The sequence below is a fragment of the Penicillium canescens genome (genome assembly GCF_028828765.1).
Source record: "Penicillium canescens strain IBT 15451 chromosome Unknown utg000010l_segment0_segment0, whole genome shotgun sequence".
NCBI lineage: Eukaryota > Fungi > Ascomycota > Eurotiomycetes > Eurotiales > Aspergillaceae > Penicillium > Penicillium canescens.
In genome coordinates this window covers 3508263-3524415 of record NW_026703972.1, presented here as the reverse complement: position 1 = coordinate 3524415, position 16153 = coordinate 3508263, and the positions used below count along the sequence as shown (strand labels likewise).

Genomic DNA, 16153 nt, shown 5'->3' with positions numbered 1-16153 from the left:
ATCGGAGTGCTTCGAAGCGGGTACTCTATTAGGCAGCCGTCGAGGTTAAATAAGAGGGATAATAGCGATAGGAAGGTGCCAGTTTGGGTTACCGAAATTGTAAGGGTGCAGGTCCGTGTATCAGGTATAGTAGGAGTTTCGAAAAAATTGGTGAATTTTGCAGGGGACCGGCCGTTGTCCGTTAGGCCGTGTTATCCGTTCCGTCATGGATTTCGTTACCACGGAATTGTACTCTCTTTCGTAAGCGGCGCGGAAGCGATATGAGGTTGTAACAGGAATGGCCTGTATAGTTATGGAAATACACTGGATGCCAATGAGAGCAACGAATCAAAAAGTGGGTCAAGCCATGTCATCGAAACCATTAGGTCTGTTCGACGGAGATATTATGTGCTTGCCGTCAGGGGTCCGTCGATTTTATTGGTGAATTTTCAGGTCAAATTAAGCCAAATAGTCGGAATATTCGGGCTAGTTCCCTGATGTGGGCTTGATGTGTTGAAAATAGCGACCAAGCTTTAGTCAGGTCGATTCAATTCGTAACTGCCGGGCCGACAAAGATGAGTATAAGACTTCTTCAGTCCCATCAGGACTTAGGAAAGTTTTGTTCTTTCTTTCCCATCGTTCTTTTCTCTCTTTGTCATTCACTTATTCATTCTTTATTCATTCATTCCTTTCAAAATGCGCTGTGCGCTCTTTTTTCTCTTGTCCCACTTGCTCTGGGATGTAATAGCCCACAAAGCTATGCCTGTCCTTCGGCTTATACGGCATCCCGCTCTGCTGCCGCAGAGTTCTGCGCGACCTTCACTGCTAGCATAGTGACCGCTACTACCCGCCTTCCAAGCTTTGCTTCTGCCTGTGAATTCAACACCAAGCATCTATCGAGTGCCTGTAGCTGCCTCGATACTGTCTGGACTACTGAAGTATCAGGAGTAAGTTTTTCTATGGTCGAACTTACAGCTACAACCCCTAACATATACCAGTCCGGATCGGCACAGACCACAGCTATTGCAACCAGCACAGTTACTACCACTGCTGCTTCAATCGGTTCGTCTACTAGATCGACTACTCTCGTCAAGACCACCGGCCCGGCCTTCTCTACTACTTCTTTGGTTGATGTGCCGGCCACCACTGCGGCGCTGACGGCTGTTCAAGCCGTGACAACCGTCACTGCGGACTCGACTGGATCCGGCACTACTTGTGTTGTGTCCGAATACGCCTCTCTCTCTTCCGCTGTCAAGTCTTGCACCAACATCGTGCTGTCTGATTTTTATGCCCCTCCTTCGAGTACCATTGATCTGCAGAGTCTCCAGACTGGTGCTGTTGTGACCTTTGCGGGCACTACTGTGAGTCAAAATACTATAGATACTACTTGAACATGTCACTGATCTTTCAAAGACTTTCGGAGATACATACGACGATGATTTCGATCCTATTGTCGTCTCTGGCCACGGTATCACCATAACTGGTGCCGAGGGCCACGTTATTGACGGCAATGGTGCTGCCTACTGGGACGGACAAGGTTCCAACGGCGGCCAGGACAAGTCAGATTGAATGTCACACACATCTCATTTCATCGCTAACAACTATATCCAGGCCCGACCACTTCTTCGTCGTCACGAAGACCTACAACTCCAAGATCAGCAACCTGAACATCATGAACTGGCCTGTTCACTGCTTCGATATCACTGGAAGCCAGAACGTCGTCTTCTCGGGTCTTGTTTTGAACAACACGGCAGGAGATAAGCCTAACTCTGCTAGCGGCAGCATGGCCGCAGCCCACAACAGCGATGGATTCGACATTTCCTCCAGTGACTACATTACCCTGGAGGATATCGAAGTGTACAACCAGGATGACTGTGTTGCGGTTACCAGTGGAACTCACATTGTTGTTGACAATGTGTACTGCTCCGGTGGCCACGGTCTCAGCATCGGATCCGTCGGTGGAAAGAGCAACAACACTGTGGATGGAATTACTTTCAAGAACTCGCAGGTTGTCAACAGCCAGAACGGCTGTCGCATCAAGAGCAATGCCGATACGACTGGCAGTGTAAGTTGATGACATGACATTCTTACACTTTGCTCCGCCACCAAGGCACTAACATGACTAACAGATCAGCAACATTGTCTACCAGAACATTACTGTCTCTGGCATCTCCTACTACGGTATCGACGTCCAGCAAGACTACCTCAATGGTGGCGCTACTGGTGAGCCAACCAATGGCGTCACCATCAGCGGCGTCACTTTCGACAACGTGAAGGGCACAGCGACCGACGATGCCTACGATTACTACATCCTTTGTGGCTCGGACAGCTGCTCTGACTTCACCTTCACTGATGTCTCCATTACTGGAGGAGGTGAGACCAGCAGCTGCAACTACCCTTCCAGCGGCTGCCCTTGAGATAGTTTTCATTATGTCTTGTTGAAATGAGTTGGTGGGGAATCGAGGTATTCTATTCTATTTATACTTTTTCTTTTTTACTACAGATGAGACTTCATTGTCGCTGTCGATAGGCGCAATTTGTTAAAAGTAACTTTCTTAACGCTTCTTCGATACATCATAAAATAGTCTCACAATAGAACCTTTGGCCTTACTCATAAGAGAGAAGATAGATGGAGAATGTGAATGATGATCCATTTTTGCTAGGGATTCTCTCTATATTTATGCAAAAACTGACCAGTCAATCACTATCATTTTTAGGATATTCGTAATACTTTATCTGTAATTGGGGCTTTATCTGCGGGTTCGACCTCTATCTCTTAGTTAAAGCTTCACCGCTATACGCCGCTACTTTAAGTTCTGAATTTGGAAGCCGCGAAGACACTTGATTTATAAAAGATATAGAGCAAAACACAAACCAACACTGGTGGCTCATCAAAATCACTGTGAAAAGAAAGCTGATGTGAGTCAATCAAAGATTCGCTCAGAATAGTGACGCCACATATAAATGCTTGTTCGAAGCTCATGAGTCCAATAGATTAGTGAGTTGAAAGCGAAAACTCATCACATATCTGAAGCTTTGGTCAATATTGGCAAGTGGATGTGTTAACCGGATGGTGCGGCTTTGTTCGTAGTCTGCTCCAGGTTCATATCACAACATGATGAAATGAGCACATTAGGAATGCAAATTCCAATTTGGCGCCGATACTTTTCGCTCCTATGAGGTGGACTGACAGTGTACTGGTGAGTCAATTAACGATATTGGAGGGCTCAATTGTAATCCACCGGAGTTAACGAAGCTAGAGGGAAACGTGAAATAGATGTAATGTAAACCATTCAAAATTTAAACCCCTATTCGAGGATGAACCTATGGTATGCACTAAGGAGTGGACATGTAGTATTCCTTCTGTAAGGCCATACAGTGATGAATTTTAGTTTACAATTACAATAAAATACAGCCTGTTTCTACATAATTTATGCAATTGACGTCCAGTCACGTCTTTTACCTGTTTGTCATGTTTGACGACCCTCAGGGTCCCCGCGGGTAACCCTCATGAGGGTCGGCCTCGGTACGACCCTCCCCGCGGGTCCAGGTTTCGGACCCTGACCCTCCGCATGGGGAGGTGAGGGTCAGGGTCGTGGAGGGTACCCGCGGGTCCTAGCCAGGCCTAATTAGAATCAATGCTATTAAGTAGCGTAGGTAAGACGCGCCGATAAAGCTCTTCGATCGTACGCGAAGAAACGCCACCTCTCCGAGATAAGGGATCTCCGAATAGTGGAATAAGGCCTGATCGACGCGGAAGACCGGAAAAAGCAGCCCAAAACATCTGCTTAATTTGCTTCCCTCGCGCTGGAACCATTTGAACCTGATGGCCCTCTTTCGAATGCTGAAATAGCTGATCCTTCGGACGCGTAAAAGTCCATTCTTGACGCTGGCCAATACCACGTTCAACCGTACATTCGTCAGACCAATAGACGCGGGCCCAATCCTCCGACGTAAAATGCTGATATTGAAGGGCCCAGCGTAGACGTTTCTCAGCGTGTGTAGGCGTTAAGGTCGGCCGCTGCATTTTTCTCCATTTTCGAAGGCCCATTTCGTGGGTTAGACGCCAAATTGACATACGGTGGACCTTAAAATCAACCTCTCCGAGTAGATCCTTGATCAAAATTGAAGGCTTTTCTTGTATAGTATCGTAGATATAGTCACGATCCTCTTCAGTAAGCTTCCTCGGTTGGCCTGAGCGTGGAAGACTTTGCTGTTTTTTTGACGCTTTACCTCTTGGGTAAGGGTGTATTGAATAGTTGAGCGTGGAATGTCGGGAAAGCGCTGCTTCTTAATAGTCGTAGCACCCCAGCCATTTGTAGCATGTAATTCGCAGATCTTAGCCCGGGTAAGGCAGTCAAGCTCTGGACCTCTTTTTCCGCGTATTGGAGGCATTATTATAGAGAGACAGAGTGAGAAACGCGTAAAAATTATAGCGTAGATACTGGCGCGTTGAAAACGCGAGTGTTGACGTACTAGTAAAGTAGGCGGTCTAAAAAGCGGTCACGGTCCCGAAGTACTGGAGGTCAAATACTAATGTTACACCACTGTACATGACATTTATGCACTTGCTATCGTGTACTTTGGCTGTTAATTTAATGTTGGCGTTTTGTTCAATTATGCAATTTTATATTTATTACAAATTTGTCAATCTGTTCGCTGATTGCTTATGCCAATTTGAAATCAACGTCTCCTTTCTCCGTGTCATTAATCACCATCACTATATAAGTATCTCGCTGTATTCATGTTAGGCTCTGGGGCTCAACTTTACCATGAGCGGATGTTTATCCCAAAGAAGGAAACAATCTTGTTCAAGCCAGTTATGTCCTGGTTGCTCCAACTCCATGTCAAAGTTGAAGATCATACGAGCGAGAATGATGCGCATTTCAACATATGCAAGGCTAGAAATAATGTCAGAGTTATCCAAAAGCACAAAATATAGTGAAGGAGAAGTGGAAAGAGGATTGAATGTATAGAAGGAGCTACGTACTTTCGTCCAATACAGTTTCTTGGACCGTAGCTGAACGGCTGCATTGCGATTTTGCTGTCATTTGCGTAGCGAGTATCACCTAGATGACGCTCTGGGACGAATTGCTCTGGGTCGGTGTAATTGATAGGCGAATGACTAGCGGCTAGATGAGAAACGGAGACGATGGTCTATCGCGAATGTTAGTGGCTTTGGGTGTTTCATTCGGAAGATATCTTGTACTTACACCTCCGGGGACCCAGTCCCCGGCAATCATGTCACCCTGAGCATCGACAATGCGTGGAAGCCCAGCTGCAACGGGAGGATATAATCTCAAAGCTTCAGTGAGCGTGGCAAGGCAATACTCCAGCTTGTTGCAGTTCTCAAGCGTGATCTCTTCCTCCTTTGTAAACGCCGATCTGATTTCATCCTGAAGTTTCGCAAGCACGCGGGGGTTCTTCAACAATAGAAATGTCACCCCGGAAAGTAAAGTCGCAGTAGTCTCAGAACCGGCAATGATCAAATTGCTAGCATTGGTGATCATCTCCGGAATGCTGAACCCCTTTTCAGTGTTGTTGTGCTTCAAGATATTAGCGAAGAAATCAGGTCTCTCGTTTGACTTTCTCAGTCGACTGTTGACCTTTGCCGTGGTCAATGCCATGTGGGCCTCTTTCTGAGACAAGATGTGCTTTGGGGCAATCAATGGGAGGATATAGTTCCATCCAGGAAAACGCCGAGCGACATTTGAATAAGAGCTCATTTTGATACTGCCGAAAAGGATGGAAATCCATTGATGGTAATTCGAATTCTTCAAACAGTCAAATGGCTCACCAAATGCCAAATCCCCAATGATATCAAACGTCGTGAAGTTATACCAGGCAACCATATCAACGGCGCTTTTCCCACAAGCGATGTTCTCACGCAGGCGCTGCATCAGAAGGTCAACATAGCCCTTGATGATAGGCTCTTGCTCACGCAACGAGCTGTCAGAAAATGCGTGTGACAACAAACGCCGAAAGCGAGAGTGATCTGTATCGCTGGAGAGAATGATACTCGGAGCTCCGTTGCCGGTTGGTCCATAGAACCGGTGATCCTTCATTTTCTGGCTGTGGCCAACACGAGTACCATAGATGGGCTTCCAGGCATCTCCATGGATGAAGGAAAGCTCATCGGGGGCAATACGGACTACCTCACCGTACTGCTGATGCAATGTCTTTATTTCTTGTGGGGAACGACCATACATGATCATTCGCATATAGGGTAGACGCGTGGCAGCCATTGACTTTGGGCCTGGGTATTTGGAAAGAGGGTGGAAGTAGACATTGTATATGATGAGGCCGATGGAGTAAAGGGCGATCTAATACATGTGTCTTCGGTCAGTTGAAGTCCTGTCATGATGGCTGAAGAGTAGACTGCACTTGCCAGTGGCAAACTCAACCCGATCAAAGACAGAGTCATATAGGAGAAGTCTTTCGGACTTGCAAGTCCTTCAAGGCCAGGAAGAGCCATAGTTAAAGTTGAAGTTTGGAGTCTTGATAGATCCGATTCCCACTTCTTCAGTCTGGACTATTTATACCTCGCCCCCATTCATTCTACTCGTGTCACCAGCTACAAGACATTACGAATTATGCTACAAAGACCGTGCACTATGAAGGTCCTTGAAGAACCCCGCACACTGCAGGTTTGACCCCTGTCACGACGGGGCTTGAGTGACTTGAAGACTAGTCTGGGTGTCAAGCGGTCTAGCCCTAATTTGGCCATCTAGAGAAACCTCAAAGTGCCCCTAGAGGCTTCAGCATACATTCCGATATGGACGGGGAAGACAGATAGAGAGGACATGTACAATAGCACATATACACCATTTTGTATTATATTCTAATGATTGCCTGTCATTTTCTTGGCTGTTCAGCTGTTCTAGCATCACATGCGAAACACACATGGTATCTTTGCAGATCGTCTGAGAGCATACGGCAAGACAGCTCCTCCAGCATGGGATAAATGTACTTTGCTCTTGGATTCAAACACAAAATTATGCAAATTCATAAAGATGCCGGATTTCCATTGAAGAACCCACCAGCCTGTCATAACAACTATATTCTCTGAACAATCAGACGTTGTATATGGGTCCGGTGGCACCGCATACATTAGCTTAAAACACTAGTGTGTCCAATGAGAAATAGTGCCTATATGACGCTACACGCCGATCTGCATTTGGAAATCACACGATTGTTGTTTGAAGGAAGCTTACTAAGAGATGACAAGCTATAAGCATTTGATTCATTTAAGGTTAAATGAAGAAAGTCTATTGTCAGCCTGGAAATACTAGGAGGGTCTGTAATTTTTGTAAAAAATGTAAGGGCCGGTTATAAGGGGTTTGTCAATACGACGAGCACATATTAAACAGAATTCCTCTAGTTAATGAAGATAGTAACCAGAGCACTGTTCACGGAAAATATAATAAGCATAAAGATTGATTATTCCCGAGCAAAGACATTAAAATTTCTTCAATTTAACAGAAAATCTGCAAGCCTCCCGATTAATCAGTGTCGATGTCTGATCCTGTCGGCAGGCCTGACAGCACTCCCGCATAGCAGCATATATATAGAGCGAGCTACATCGGGCAAATGAATACATCATCATCATCATCATCCTGTATCTTCTTTGACATAGTAATTCCGTTCGGTGCTGAGGCGATGGATTTCTTCTGCATGCCTGCGAAGATGCATCTCATGTAGCAGATCCTCTTCATCACGAGTTTTTTAGGCATTTTTGGTGGGTAGGAATACGCGTAAAAGTTGAAAAGGTAGGAAATTTGCATTACGGCTGTTAATTGCATTATGGCTGGGGGACACCCCCTACCCGCGAGGGTGGGGGGCGGTCCTGTGACACGGCTACACACACACACAATTTATTAACGCCCGGCGGCTAAGCCGAAAGGGCAACTATCTCTGATCTACTATACATGTCATAGTATATATAGTACTGTGTCTCCTCAGAGCCCATACATAAAGCCTTACAATATATGTCATCTCAGATGTCCGTATCGCAGCGGATCCTCGTGGGTTAGTAATTTTGTTAGTAGGCTGGCTTGAAGGCGCTTCTCCAAGTGTTCAACATCCTATTTTCGGCAGTTGAAGCGCGTCTATCATCTGTAATACGAGGTGGTTGGTGGGTTAGATCGGCGAAAGGGGGGTGATTTATGTTCGTCGGCATGGTTAGGTGGCCTCGAGTCGGCCCGTGGCGATGGCGAATCGTATTGAGGTCCGTACCGCCTCTAAGTTCGGCGTCCACTTCTGATCATCGGAAGTCGACTTCCCTCCTAGGAAGAAGGATATGTTTCCTCGGTGGGTGTTGGTACATTGTAGTAGTTCCGTTCGGTGCGCCGTCCATTTTTGACATCGAAATAGGAAGTGCTCCACGGTCTCTCTCGCTTGTCCACACGCACACTGGTCCGTGTCTGCTACTTTAATTCGATAGAGATATCCATTGAGTCTTGCCATGCCGGTTCGGAGTTGAGCCAGCACGCTCGCTTCTTTCCACGATAATCGGTCATACAGCTGCCGGGTGTGTTTGCCTGGGAGTGCTGCATCAACTCGTTTTGCGTGTCTCCCTACGTTCACTGGCAGGTCATTGCTAGGGACTGCTTGGGATCGTGCGATATTCAGTGTTGTTGACTTCATTCTCGGGACGCGTTCTTGCGGGAGAGCATCTTCTTGTGTCGCGGCTCTGGCCTGTTCTTTAGCCAGACCCCGTAGTTTATTGTCTTCGCTCGTTGAGATCCACCGGATATTGATCTGGTTTCCATTTCTCCGTAGCTTTCTCATCGACTTGTACAGTTGGCTGACGAATTCCTGGCCTGACTGTTGTCGAGGATTCCTTAGTGTCAGAGCCGCCGCTTTGTTGCTCGTGAGCAGCGTAATCCTGTAATCTTTCAGTCCAACTACCATGTTCAATGCATGTGCCATCGCTGCTAGTTCCGCAGAGAACGGATTCTGCTCTGCTCTTGCACCCAATGTGACGGAAAGGGTCTGCAGTTTCAGTTTTCGATACCGAGGTGGCTGCCTCTCGATCGCCAACCCAAATCCGACCAGCTCGTTCCGTGCCGAACTGCTGGTTGCGATCTGCATTAACCCGCCTGGTACGGTCGGTGGCTGCGGAGTTACTTCAACACCAGCCTGTACGCGTACTTCCCATGGTGCCAATGTGAACGGATTGATGGTTTCCAGTGTTTCCATCTCAATGTTCTTCAGCGCGTCTGCTACTTGATACAGCGGCGAACGATGGTATCTTCTGAATTTCTTGATCCGTGCCGTATTCCTGCGGAGAGGGTTGGTTTCTGGCAGGGTATGTCCGTCCACATCTTCACGGCTCGTCTCCAGAAACGGTGTTGAACAGTGGCAAGGTGGGCCTCCGCCTCTGCTACCCTGGTCGCAACTGTGAGGAATGTTCCTACAATCGCCTGCGCTCCTACCCTTTGGATGCGGTTGATCGGCCCCATGGCCTTATCCTTGCACGCGTGCATCCAGACATTGGATGCGTAGTCCACGACAGGCGCCACCGTCGATGTGAATAGCTGCCGCGCTGTCGCTGGGGATAATCCCCGAAGTCGTCGAAGCTCCATCGCGGCCTCCAGGCCCTTGGATGCTGCCCTCGCAATATGTTCCTTGTACTTGAGTTTCGTGTCCATGAGGACGCCCAAGATCTTGACATGGTCCTTGGGCTCAACGGTTTGGCCCTTGATAGTGAAAGGTCCCTGGTCCAATTTGTAAGCCTTGGGGGCAAAGTGTATGATAGCTGTTTTGTCTGCTTCAAAAGTCGCTCCGCTCCTTTTCTCCCAGTCGAGCGCTTCGTTGATAATTGCTTCAATGCCTTCCCGGTTGCTCTGGGCGGTTGGCCCGGTCACCCATGCGGTAAAATCATCCACGAACGCCATCGCTCCGCCCTGGCTGTCGATCTGTCTTTGTACGAGGTCTGCATTGAAGAAGAGGAATAGGATCGGGGACAGGGGCGAGCCCTGGGGTAGGCCAGCCTGTGGAAGGCTCTGGACCTCCGACACTTGCCCATTGATTTGGATGGTCGCCGTTCGTTCCGAGCAGAACGCTTCGACCCACCGGAGCAGGTCACCTGGTATGCCTCGCGCTTTCATTCTCTGGAGCAGTCGTTCTTTGCACACCCCGTTGTAAGCGCCTTTGACATCGAAGCTGATCAAACTCAACACCCGTCGGCCACGCCACGCTGTGTAGATCTGCTCTTGCAAGAGCACAAGCGCCTGCTCCGCGGACCGTTGCTTTCGGGCTCCGAAATGGCTGGTCGGGAGCAAGCCGTGAGTCTCTACCGCGTGCGAGATCCTTTCTGCAACCACGGATTCTAGCATCTTGCCCAGCGTCGCGAGGAGCGAAATTGGCCTCCATGCCTTCGCAATGGTGTAGTTTTCCTTGTTCGGCTTTTTGAGCGGTATGATCTTCGCATGTCTCCACTGTCTCGGTAACATGCCTTCTTCCAGTGACGCCTGGAATAAGTTGAGAACCCTGTGTTTGACCGTGGGCCACGTCATCTTCCAGACTATCGCCGGTAGACCGTCTTCCCCCGGCGCCTTCCATGATTTCGCTGTAAAAAGCTGTCGTTCTACCTCCTCCAGGCTGATAGCAGGCATTGCCACCGGCTCTCTTTGTGGTCTGGTCCCCTCGTCGTCAATAACGTCAGGCAGAGGGGGAAAGAATTTGGACAGCAGCTCTTCTGCTTGCTCTTGATGATCCGTGGTGGTAGTCCCGTCTGCTCTGACGAGCTGCGGTAGCTTCCCGAATGCTGCGTCCTCTCCCGACTTCAGGTATTTAGCGGCTTTCCAGATGTTATCGTTGTCTGCGAGAAACTCATCCCAGTGCTTCTTCTTTTGTTTGCGGATGGCATCGTGGTATTGTTTCGCCGCACTTTGGGCTGTGTTTTCCAGGTGCGGTACTTTTCGTCCCGCCCGGCGCTCCGAGCGAGCATGATTTCGCCAGTATGTGTATATATGGCGCAACTGTGTTAAGTCGGCTGTCCACCATCGTTTCGCGTGTGGTGACGGTTTTGCCTTTGGAGTCAAAGCATGCACCGCCTCGCTGACCGCCGTCATGAGTCGGTCAGTCTTCTGCTGCACCGTGCCTCCCGACGGAGTGTTGGTCAGAGCACTCGCGATTCTAGCATTGATCTCTTTCCATGGTGCGTTCTTCAGCAGAAGTCGTTCCTGATGCTTCGGGGCTGACCACGGTGCATCGAACACAGTCTCAATGGCACGGTGATCTGAGCCGTGCTCTGTCCCATGTATCGCACACTTGATCATTGAGTCTGTCAAATTATCAGAGGCCAGAACGAGGTCGATGGTCGACTCGCAGTCCCCGCTCTGTCCACCACCGTGCCATGTCTTTGTACCTCGTTTGAGTAAGCTGCTAAGAGCAAACTCGTTCATGAGGTCAATGATTGGATCCGCTTCGCCCTGTCTTCCCAGGGACACCTCGTCTCCTCCCCAGAGTTGATCATGGCGGTTAAAGTCACCCACAACCATGACCTCCACCACAGCGCCCGTGTCTCGCCGCACCTTTGCAACTGCCTTCCTCAGGTGATCGCACGCGCCGTCCAACGCCGAGGTATCTCCCCCTGGACGTAAACTGATGCCATAAAAATCAGTCGCTCGGGGAGCCGGATGACCGCCGCCGTCAGATCCGGGGATTCTATAGCCACTTGCTCCGCTTCTATGTCTCTATTAATCCAGAGCATGCTCCGGATTGCCCATCTACCTTCCCTCCAGGTAGAAGGCACCATCTTTGTCCATTTGTGATGTCCCATCGGGGTAGTCAAGAGCCGTCCTTGAATTCTTCTCGCTTGGGGCTCCTGAATCGCTAACGCCACTGCGTTCTGAGTGTCTTCGTCGTTCATTAAGCTCTCATGCACTGCGCCCTGCTTCCTCACATTGAGTTTGATTATTCGAAGAGTTTTATTCATGTCGTGACGGGTATAGCTTCCGGCACGTTTTGCTGTACGATTCATGTGGACCCCCGCATGGAATGCACTTCGGAACTGTTTGGTTGCAGTGACTGTGGCGGTGGCCTTCTATAGCGCATTTTCCGAACCTTTGAACGTTCTTGCACTGGAATGCCTTGTGGCCCAGCTCCTGGCAGTGGTAGCATTGCATAGGGCGTGGTCGGTATTCGAAGGCGCTAGTCACCCCAGATTCTCCCCCGGCGTGGAAGAAACCGTCGGCTAAGAGCCTTCGTGCATCAGCACCTTTGAGGTAAATGACCATCGACCCATAGGCCTTTGCACTATCTCTTCTACTGAGCCAAGCGATCTTGGCTACGGTAGTTTCGTTCTCCTCGCTGAAGGCTGCTGCGGCCCTGACCCGGATCTCATCGTTTTCATCCAGTACCGCAGCCTTGTTGACACTGTCGACTTTGATTGGGTAGAGCTCGTCTCGAAGCACCCGGGCTCCCTCGCCGATCTTTGTTTCCGCCACCCTTTTGACTAGTTGGTGTTCAGCTTCATCGCGGCACGCTATTCTGATCCGGTTTGTGTTCTTCGGATCGACCGTGACAGCGCGACAGCGCCAGTGAGTGTGGTTTTCCATCGTCCGGATCTCTGTCTCGACTGCCGCCCGAATTGGGCCTGCGGACATCTTCCGTTGTTCATTTTCTGCCATTTTTGAGGTGTCTATGGTGCAATACAACGTGTCAGTGAAGGTGGTCGGTGTGGTGTTCGACGTTGACAGAGTCCGTATGTTGCTCGGGTGACTGAGTGGAGGAGTACGGGCGACATCTGCATAGGACGGGCAGCTTGTGGGAACAGAAGGACTGATTGCGTCACGCAGGGTTTGAATTTCGCGTAGGATTTCATCGAGGCCGGTCTGAGAGCATGCCTCGGATTGCGGCGTCGAGGATCTATCTGTCAGGATCTGCAGCTCATGTCGAACTTCTGCGAGGGCGGCGCTGAATTCTTCCTTGGCCTTCCGCAGCTCTTCCTTGTGCAGTTCATCTCGCAATTTGATCTCTTTCCTGAGTTTGACAAGCTCTCGTACAAGTTCAGAGGCGTTTGGGTCCTCGCTCTCTGTCGAGGAGTCCGACGTTACCGCTTCCCGTTGGGCTACTGGATTGCCCTGGGTCTTCTTCTCCTTCTGCTGAGAGTGCGCATTTATCTGTTGGATGTCGACTGCTTGCTCTTGGCCATAGTTGTTAGGCGGTCTGGTGGTGCGTCTTGGTCTCAATACTCGTGGCGGTGAATTTTCGCGTTCGTCGCGGTCAAGCGGTTCAGGGGTTCGCGTCTCGGCACGTCCCGCCATTCTGGTTTTCTCGCGTTGCCCGTAGTAGTACCGACGCACTACAACAGGATTTTCTCACGAGGTCGTTCCCCTTTTTTAAGTACAATGATATTCGAAATCAGCTTTACTGTCAGGTGGCAATACCTGACACGGCTACAGAGGATTTCGAAAACAGTTTACCCCCAGACACACCCGTTTTCTTTTCCCAGAGACCCACAAGTACGTCTAGTCCGGATCGCTGGGTTTCAGATTTCCCCCCGCAGCCAATAGTACGGCGTTACGTCTCAAGGAAGGTACCCCCAGCTAGCCAAATTTAGCTTAGCGCATTCTGAGTGGGGCGCCGGGAAAGAAAGCATGTGTGTCTGGGGGGTAAACTGTTTTCGAATTCCTCTGTAACACGATCCTTCGTGTTCAAAACTGTAGTCAGCGGGAAACACTTGGTCAACAATGGCTGCACCACAAGTACTAGAGACCGACACCCTCCAATTGACCCCGCCTGCATACAAATCAGGGATTTCTGAATTAGGTGGTGCGCAGACGCTGGCAAGCAGCTCATAAGAAGAAAAATCTATATCGGTCCCCGCCTTAACAATATCAACTTTGCAGTTTGCAGCAGCAAGTGTACAGATCGCTAGACCTGCCACTGTTGCAATAATCGGATGAGCCATGACCTAGAGGACAAAGTCAGAGAAGCCCTTAGCAATGCGTTGGTTCGTAAATAACTGTATATTATGGAGCTTCCGACCTCTTTTTTTAACCTCGTGCGCGTCGCCGTAAAATTGTCTGTCAAGCCTATCGAAACGTGAGTGGAAGAAGTAGAGTATTGAATGAACAAAAGCCAAGAACGTACGAGCTGAAGTAGTTTATTAGTTAGACTGTCGAGAGCTGATTTGATATAATTTGAAAGAAGAGATGGTTGTGTATCGAGAATGGCCTGTAGTGATGAGATGAAAAAGACCGTTGATTCTGTTGGACTATCTACAGATAATATATCAGATTTCTGGATGACTGGTATGGTTTCACCAGTATAGCCACGTGGCATTTAACTTTTATTGTAAGGAGAGGAGGACAATAATTAATTGCGGTGTAAATTCCGGTTGCAGTTGTCAAGCACTACGCTTGGCCGAATATGGCAGGAGGGGTGTGTAAATAGCAATCTGCGGTGCGTAAATAGCACTACCCATGATTTTAAGGGGCAGACTGTACCTCAAAGCCGCACACTATATGCAGATGTTTGTTTTAACAGACATCGGCAGCGGCGGAGGGGAGCGGTCCCTTACCCTAGGCAGGACGCCTGGAAAAAGAGCCTAGTCTGAGCATTCGATAGGATTCGGGCCTTCCTAGGTGAGAAGGCTGTGTGTCCGCCGAAGGGTGTGTGTGTGCAGGACTTAAGGCTGTGAGGCATGGGTGTTTGGGTTGCGGTGTCGCGGGATGAAGGTCGCGGGACGGTCCAATCTGGTTCTGACCGGTTTGTTACCATTTTGAATTGGGAAATCAATATGTCGCGGGGTCGCTGAAAAAGGTTGCTGTCAGGTTGATTCGGATTATTTTGAATTTTTTCATCAAAGTTTCTCGACTAAAACCAGGCTTCCCATCCAGCGACCTCCACACAGCGACCTCCACACAGCAACCTCCACACAGCAACCTAATACGGCCAATAATCCAGTAAGCGTAAGGAAAGTTTGCGGTATTATAACGAACTCCCAATCTATACCGAATGAAACTGGAGTTGTAGGCCCTATAGTTGAAGCATCATCCTCTTATGGTCTCTCACAGGACCATACGAAGAAGAATCTCCTGAAAAAAGTAACACATCACCGACAGAATCCTACGGTCCGAAACCTGCAACATATCAGAGAGAAACACAGCAGAGCATGAGACGGTGTTACACCACAGATGACTCATGAGGATTCGCGAAGGTCTCAGGAGTTTAGACTATTAGAAGAGACATGACCTAGGATTTCGAATGTGGTTATTCTGAATTGCGAACTTGAAAACATGCTTGAACTTAGGAGTAGGCCCTCGACCACACATTAGGGGTGAGGAGCGGCGCTTGTGGTTTTCTAGAAGGCTGATTGGACACCGCTATTCGGCGGTTTGGAACCGCGATCCCACAGCCTTCTGATCTTGGAAGCCTGGTATTGCTCTGGCCTGCTAACTCGGCCTAGGTACCCAAGCTAGTTAAAATGCTCGTTTCCAGGGGGAGCCGAGTAGGTGGGAATGCAGATGAAATCAGATAAGCTGGAGACCACAGGAATTGTTCCCGGAAGCGCCATCTGACAAATAGTCAAAGGAGCCCAAAACCATTGGGGGTCTTATATCTTGAACGTAGTACGTGGATGAGAGGCAAGGATGGTATCAAGGCAGCGGTGGCGACTGAAAGACATACCATGATGATGATGATGATGATGATGATGATGATGATGTATTCATTTGCCCGATGTAGCTCGCTCTATATATATGCTGCTATGCGGGAGTGCTATCAGGCCTGCCGACAGCTGGAAAAAGTGGTCGCCAGCCCACTGGGCGACCGTTGGAAACTCGTACGAATTTCTAGTCAATCGCCCTCCAATGGAAAGATGTAAATTGAACAAAAGAAATGCACGGATCAAACATGATAAACAAAAATCCAAAATGAACGTCATTTACCCCTGGTGGTGGGAGGCCCCGCCCACTTCACACCATTCCAACGTCCACTTCTCCCCAACCGTTCAGTCTTGTCGGCTGCCGCTTGGAAGTTGTATGATATTCGCACTCTTGGCGGAGCTCTCTATTCTCTGACTGGAGTTGCTCGTTGTGCCAGAGAACAGCCTGGTGGTAGTGCGCGGACTTTTGTGACACGAGGCCTCGGTGCTGCTCGAGCGTTTTGATGAGACTCGGTGCGCTCGCGCATTAAGGGCTGCTTCAGATGGTTCTTCACA

General features: G+C 49.1%; 3 protein-coding genes across 3 annotated transcripts; 1 reads left to right on the top strand and 2 right to left on the bottom strand.

The window, feature by feature from the left end:
• Positions 1-205: 205 nt before the first annotated feature.
• N7446_012568 (glycoside hydrolase family 28 protein) lies at positions 206-2396 on the top strand (the record flags this gene model as incomplete). The annotated part of the gene is made up of 6 exons (XM_058521310.1): positions 206-240; positions 728-926; positions 978-1340; positions 1393-1538; positions 1591-2044; positions 2109-2396. 6 exons carry the CDS (start codon positions 206-208, stop codon positions 2394-2396), a joined length of 1485 nt encoding a protein of 494 aa, XP_058366676.1.
• Positions 2397-4726: 2330 nt separating this feature from the next.
• N7446_012567 (cytochrome P450) lies at positions 4727-6224 on the bottom strand (the record flags this gene model as incomplete). Its single annotated transcript, XM_058521309.1, has 3 exons — positions 4727-4880; positions 4970-5136; positions 5193-6224. 3 exons carry the CDS (start codon positions 6222-6224, stop codon positions 4727-4729), a joined length of 1353 nt encoding a protein of 450 aa, XP_058366675.1.
• Positions 6225-8160: 1936 nt separating this feature from the next.
• N7446_012566 (uncharacterized protein) lies at positions 8161-13253 on the bottom strand (the record flags this gene model as incomplete). The annotated part of the gene is made up of 3 exons (XM_058521308.1): positions 8161-9262; positions 9304-11589; positions 12052-13253. 3 exons carry the CDS (start codon positions 13251-13253, stop codon positions 8161-8163), a joined length of 4590 nt encoding a protein of 1529 aa, XP_058366674.1.
• Between the last annotated feature and the right edge of the window lie 2900 nt (positions 13254-16153).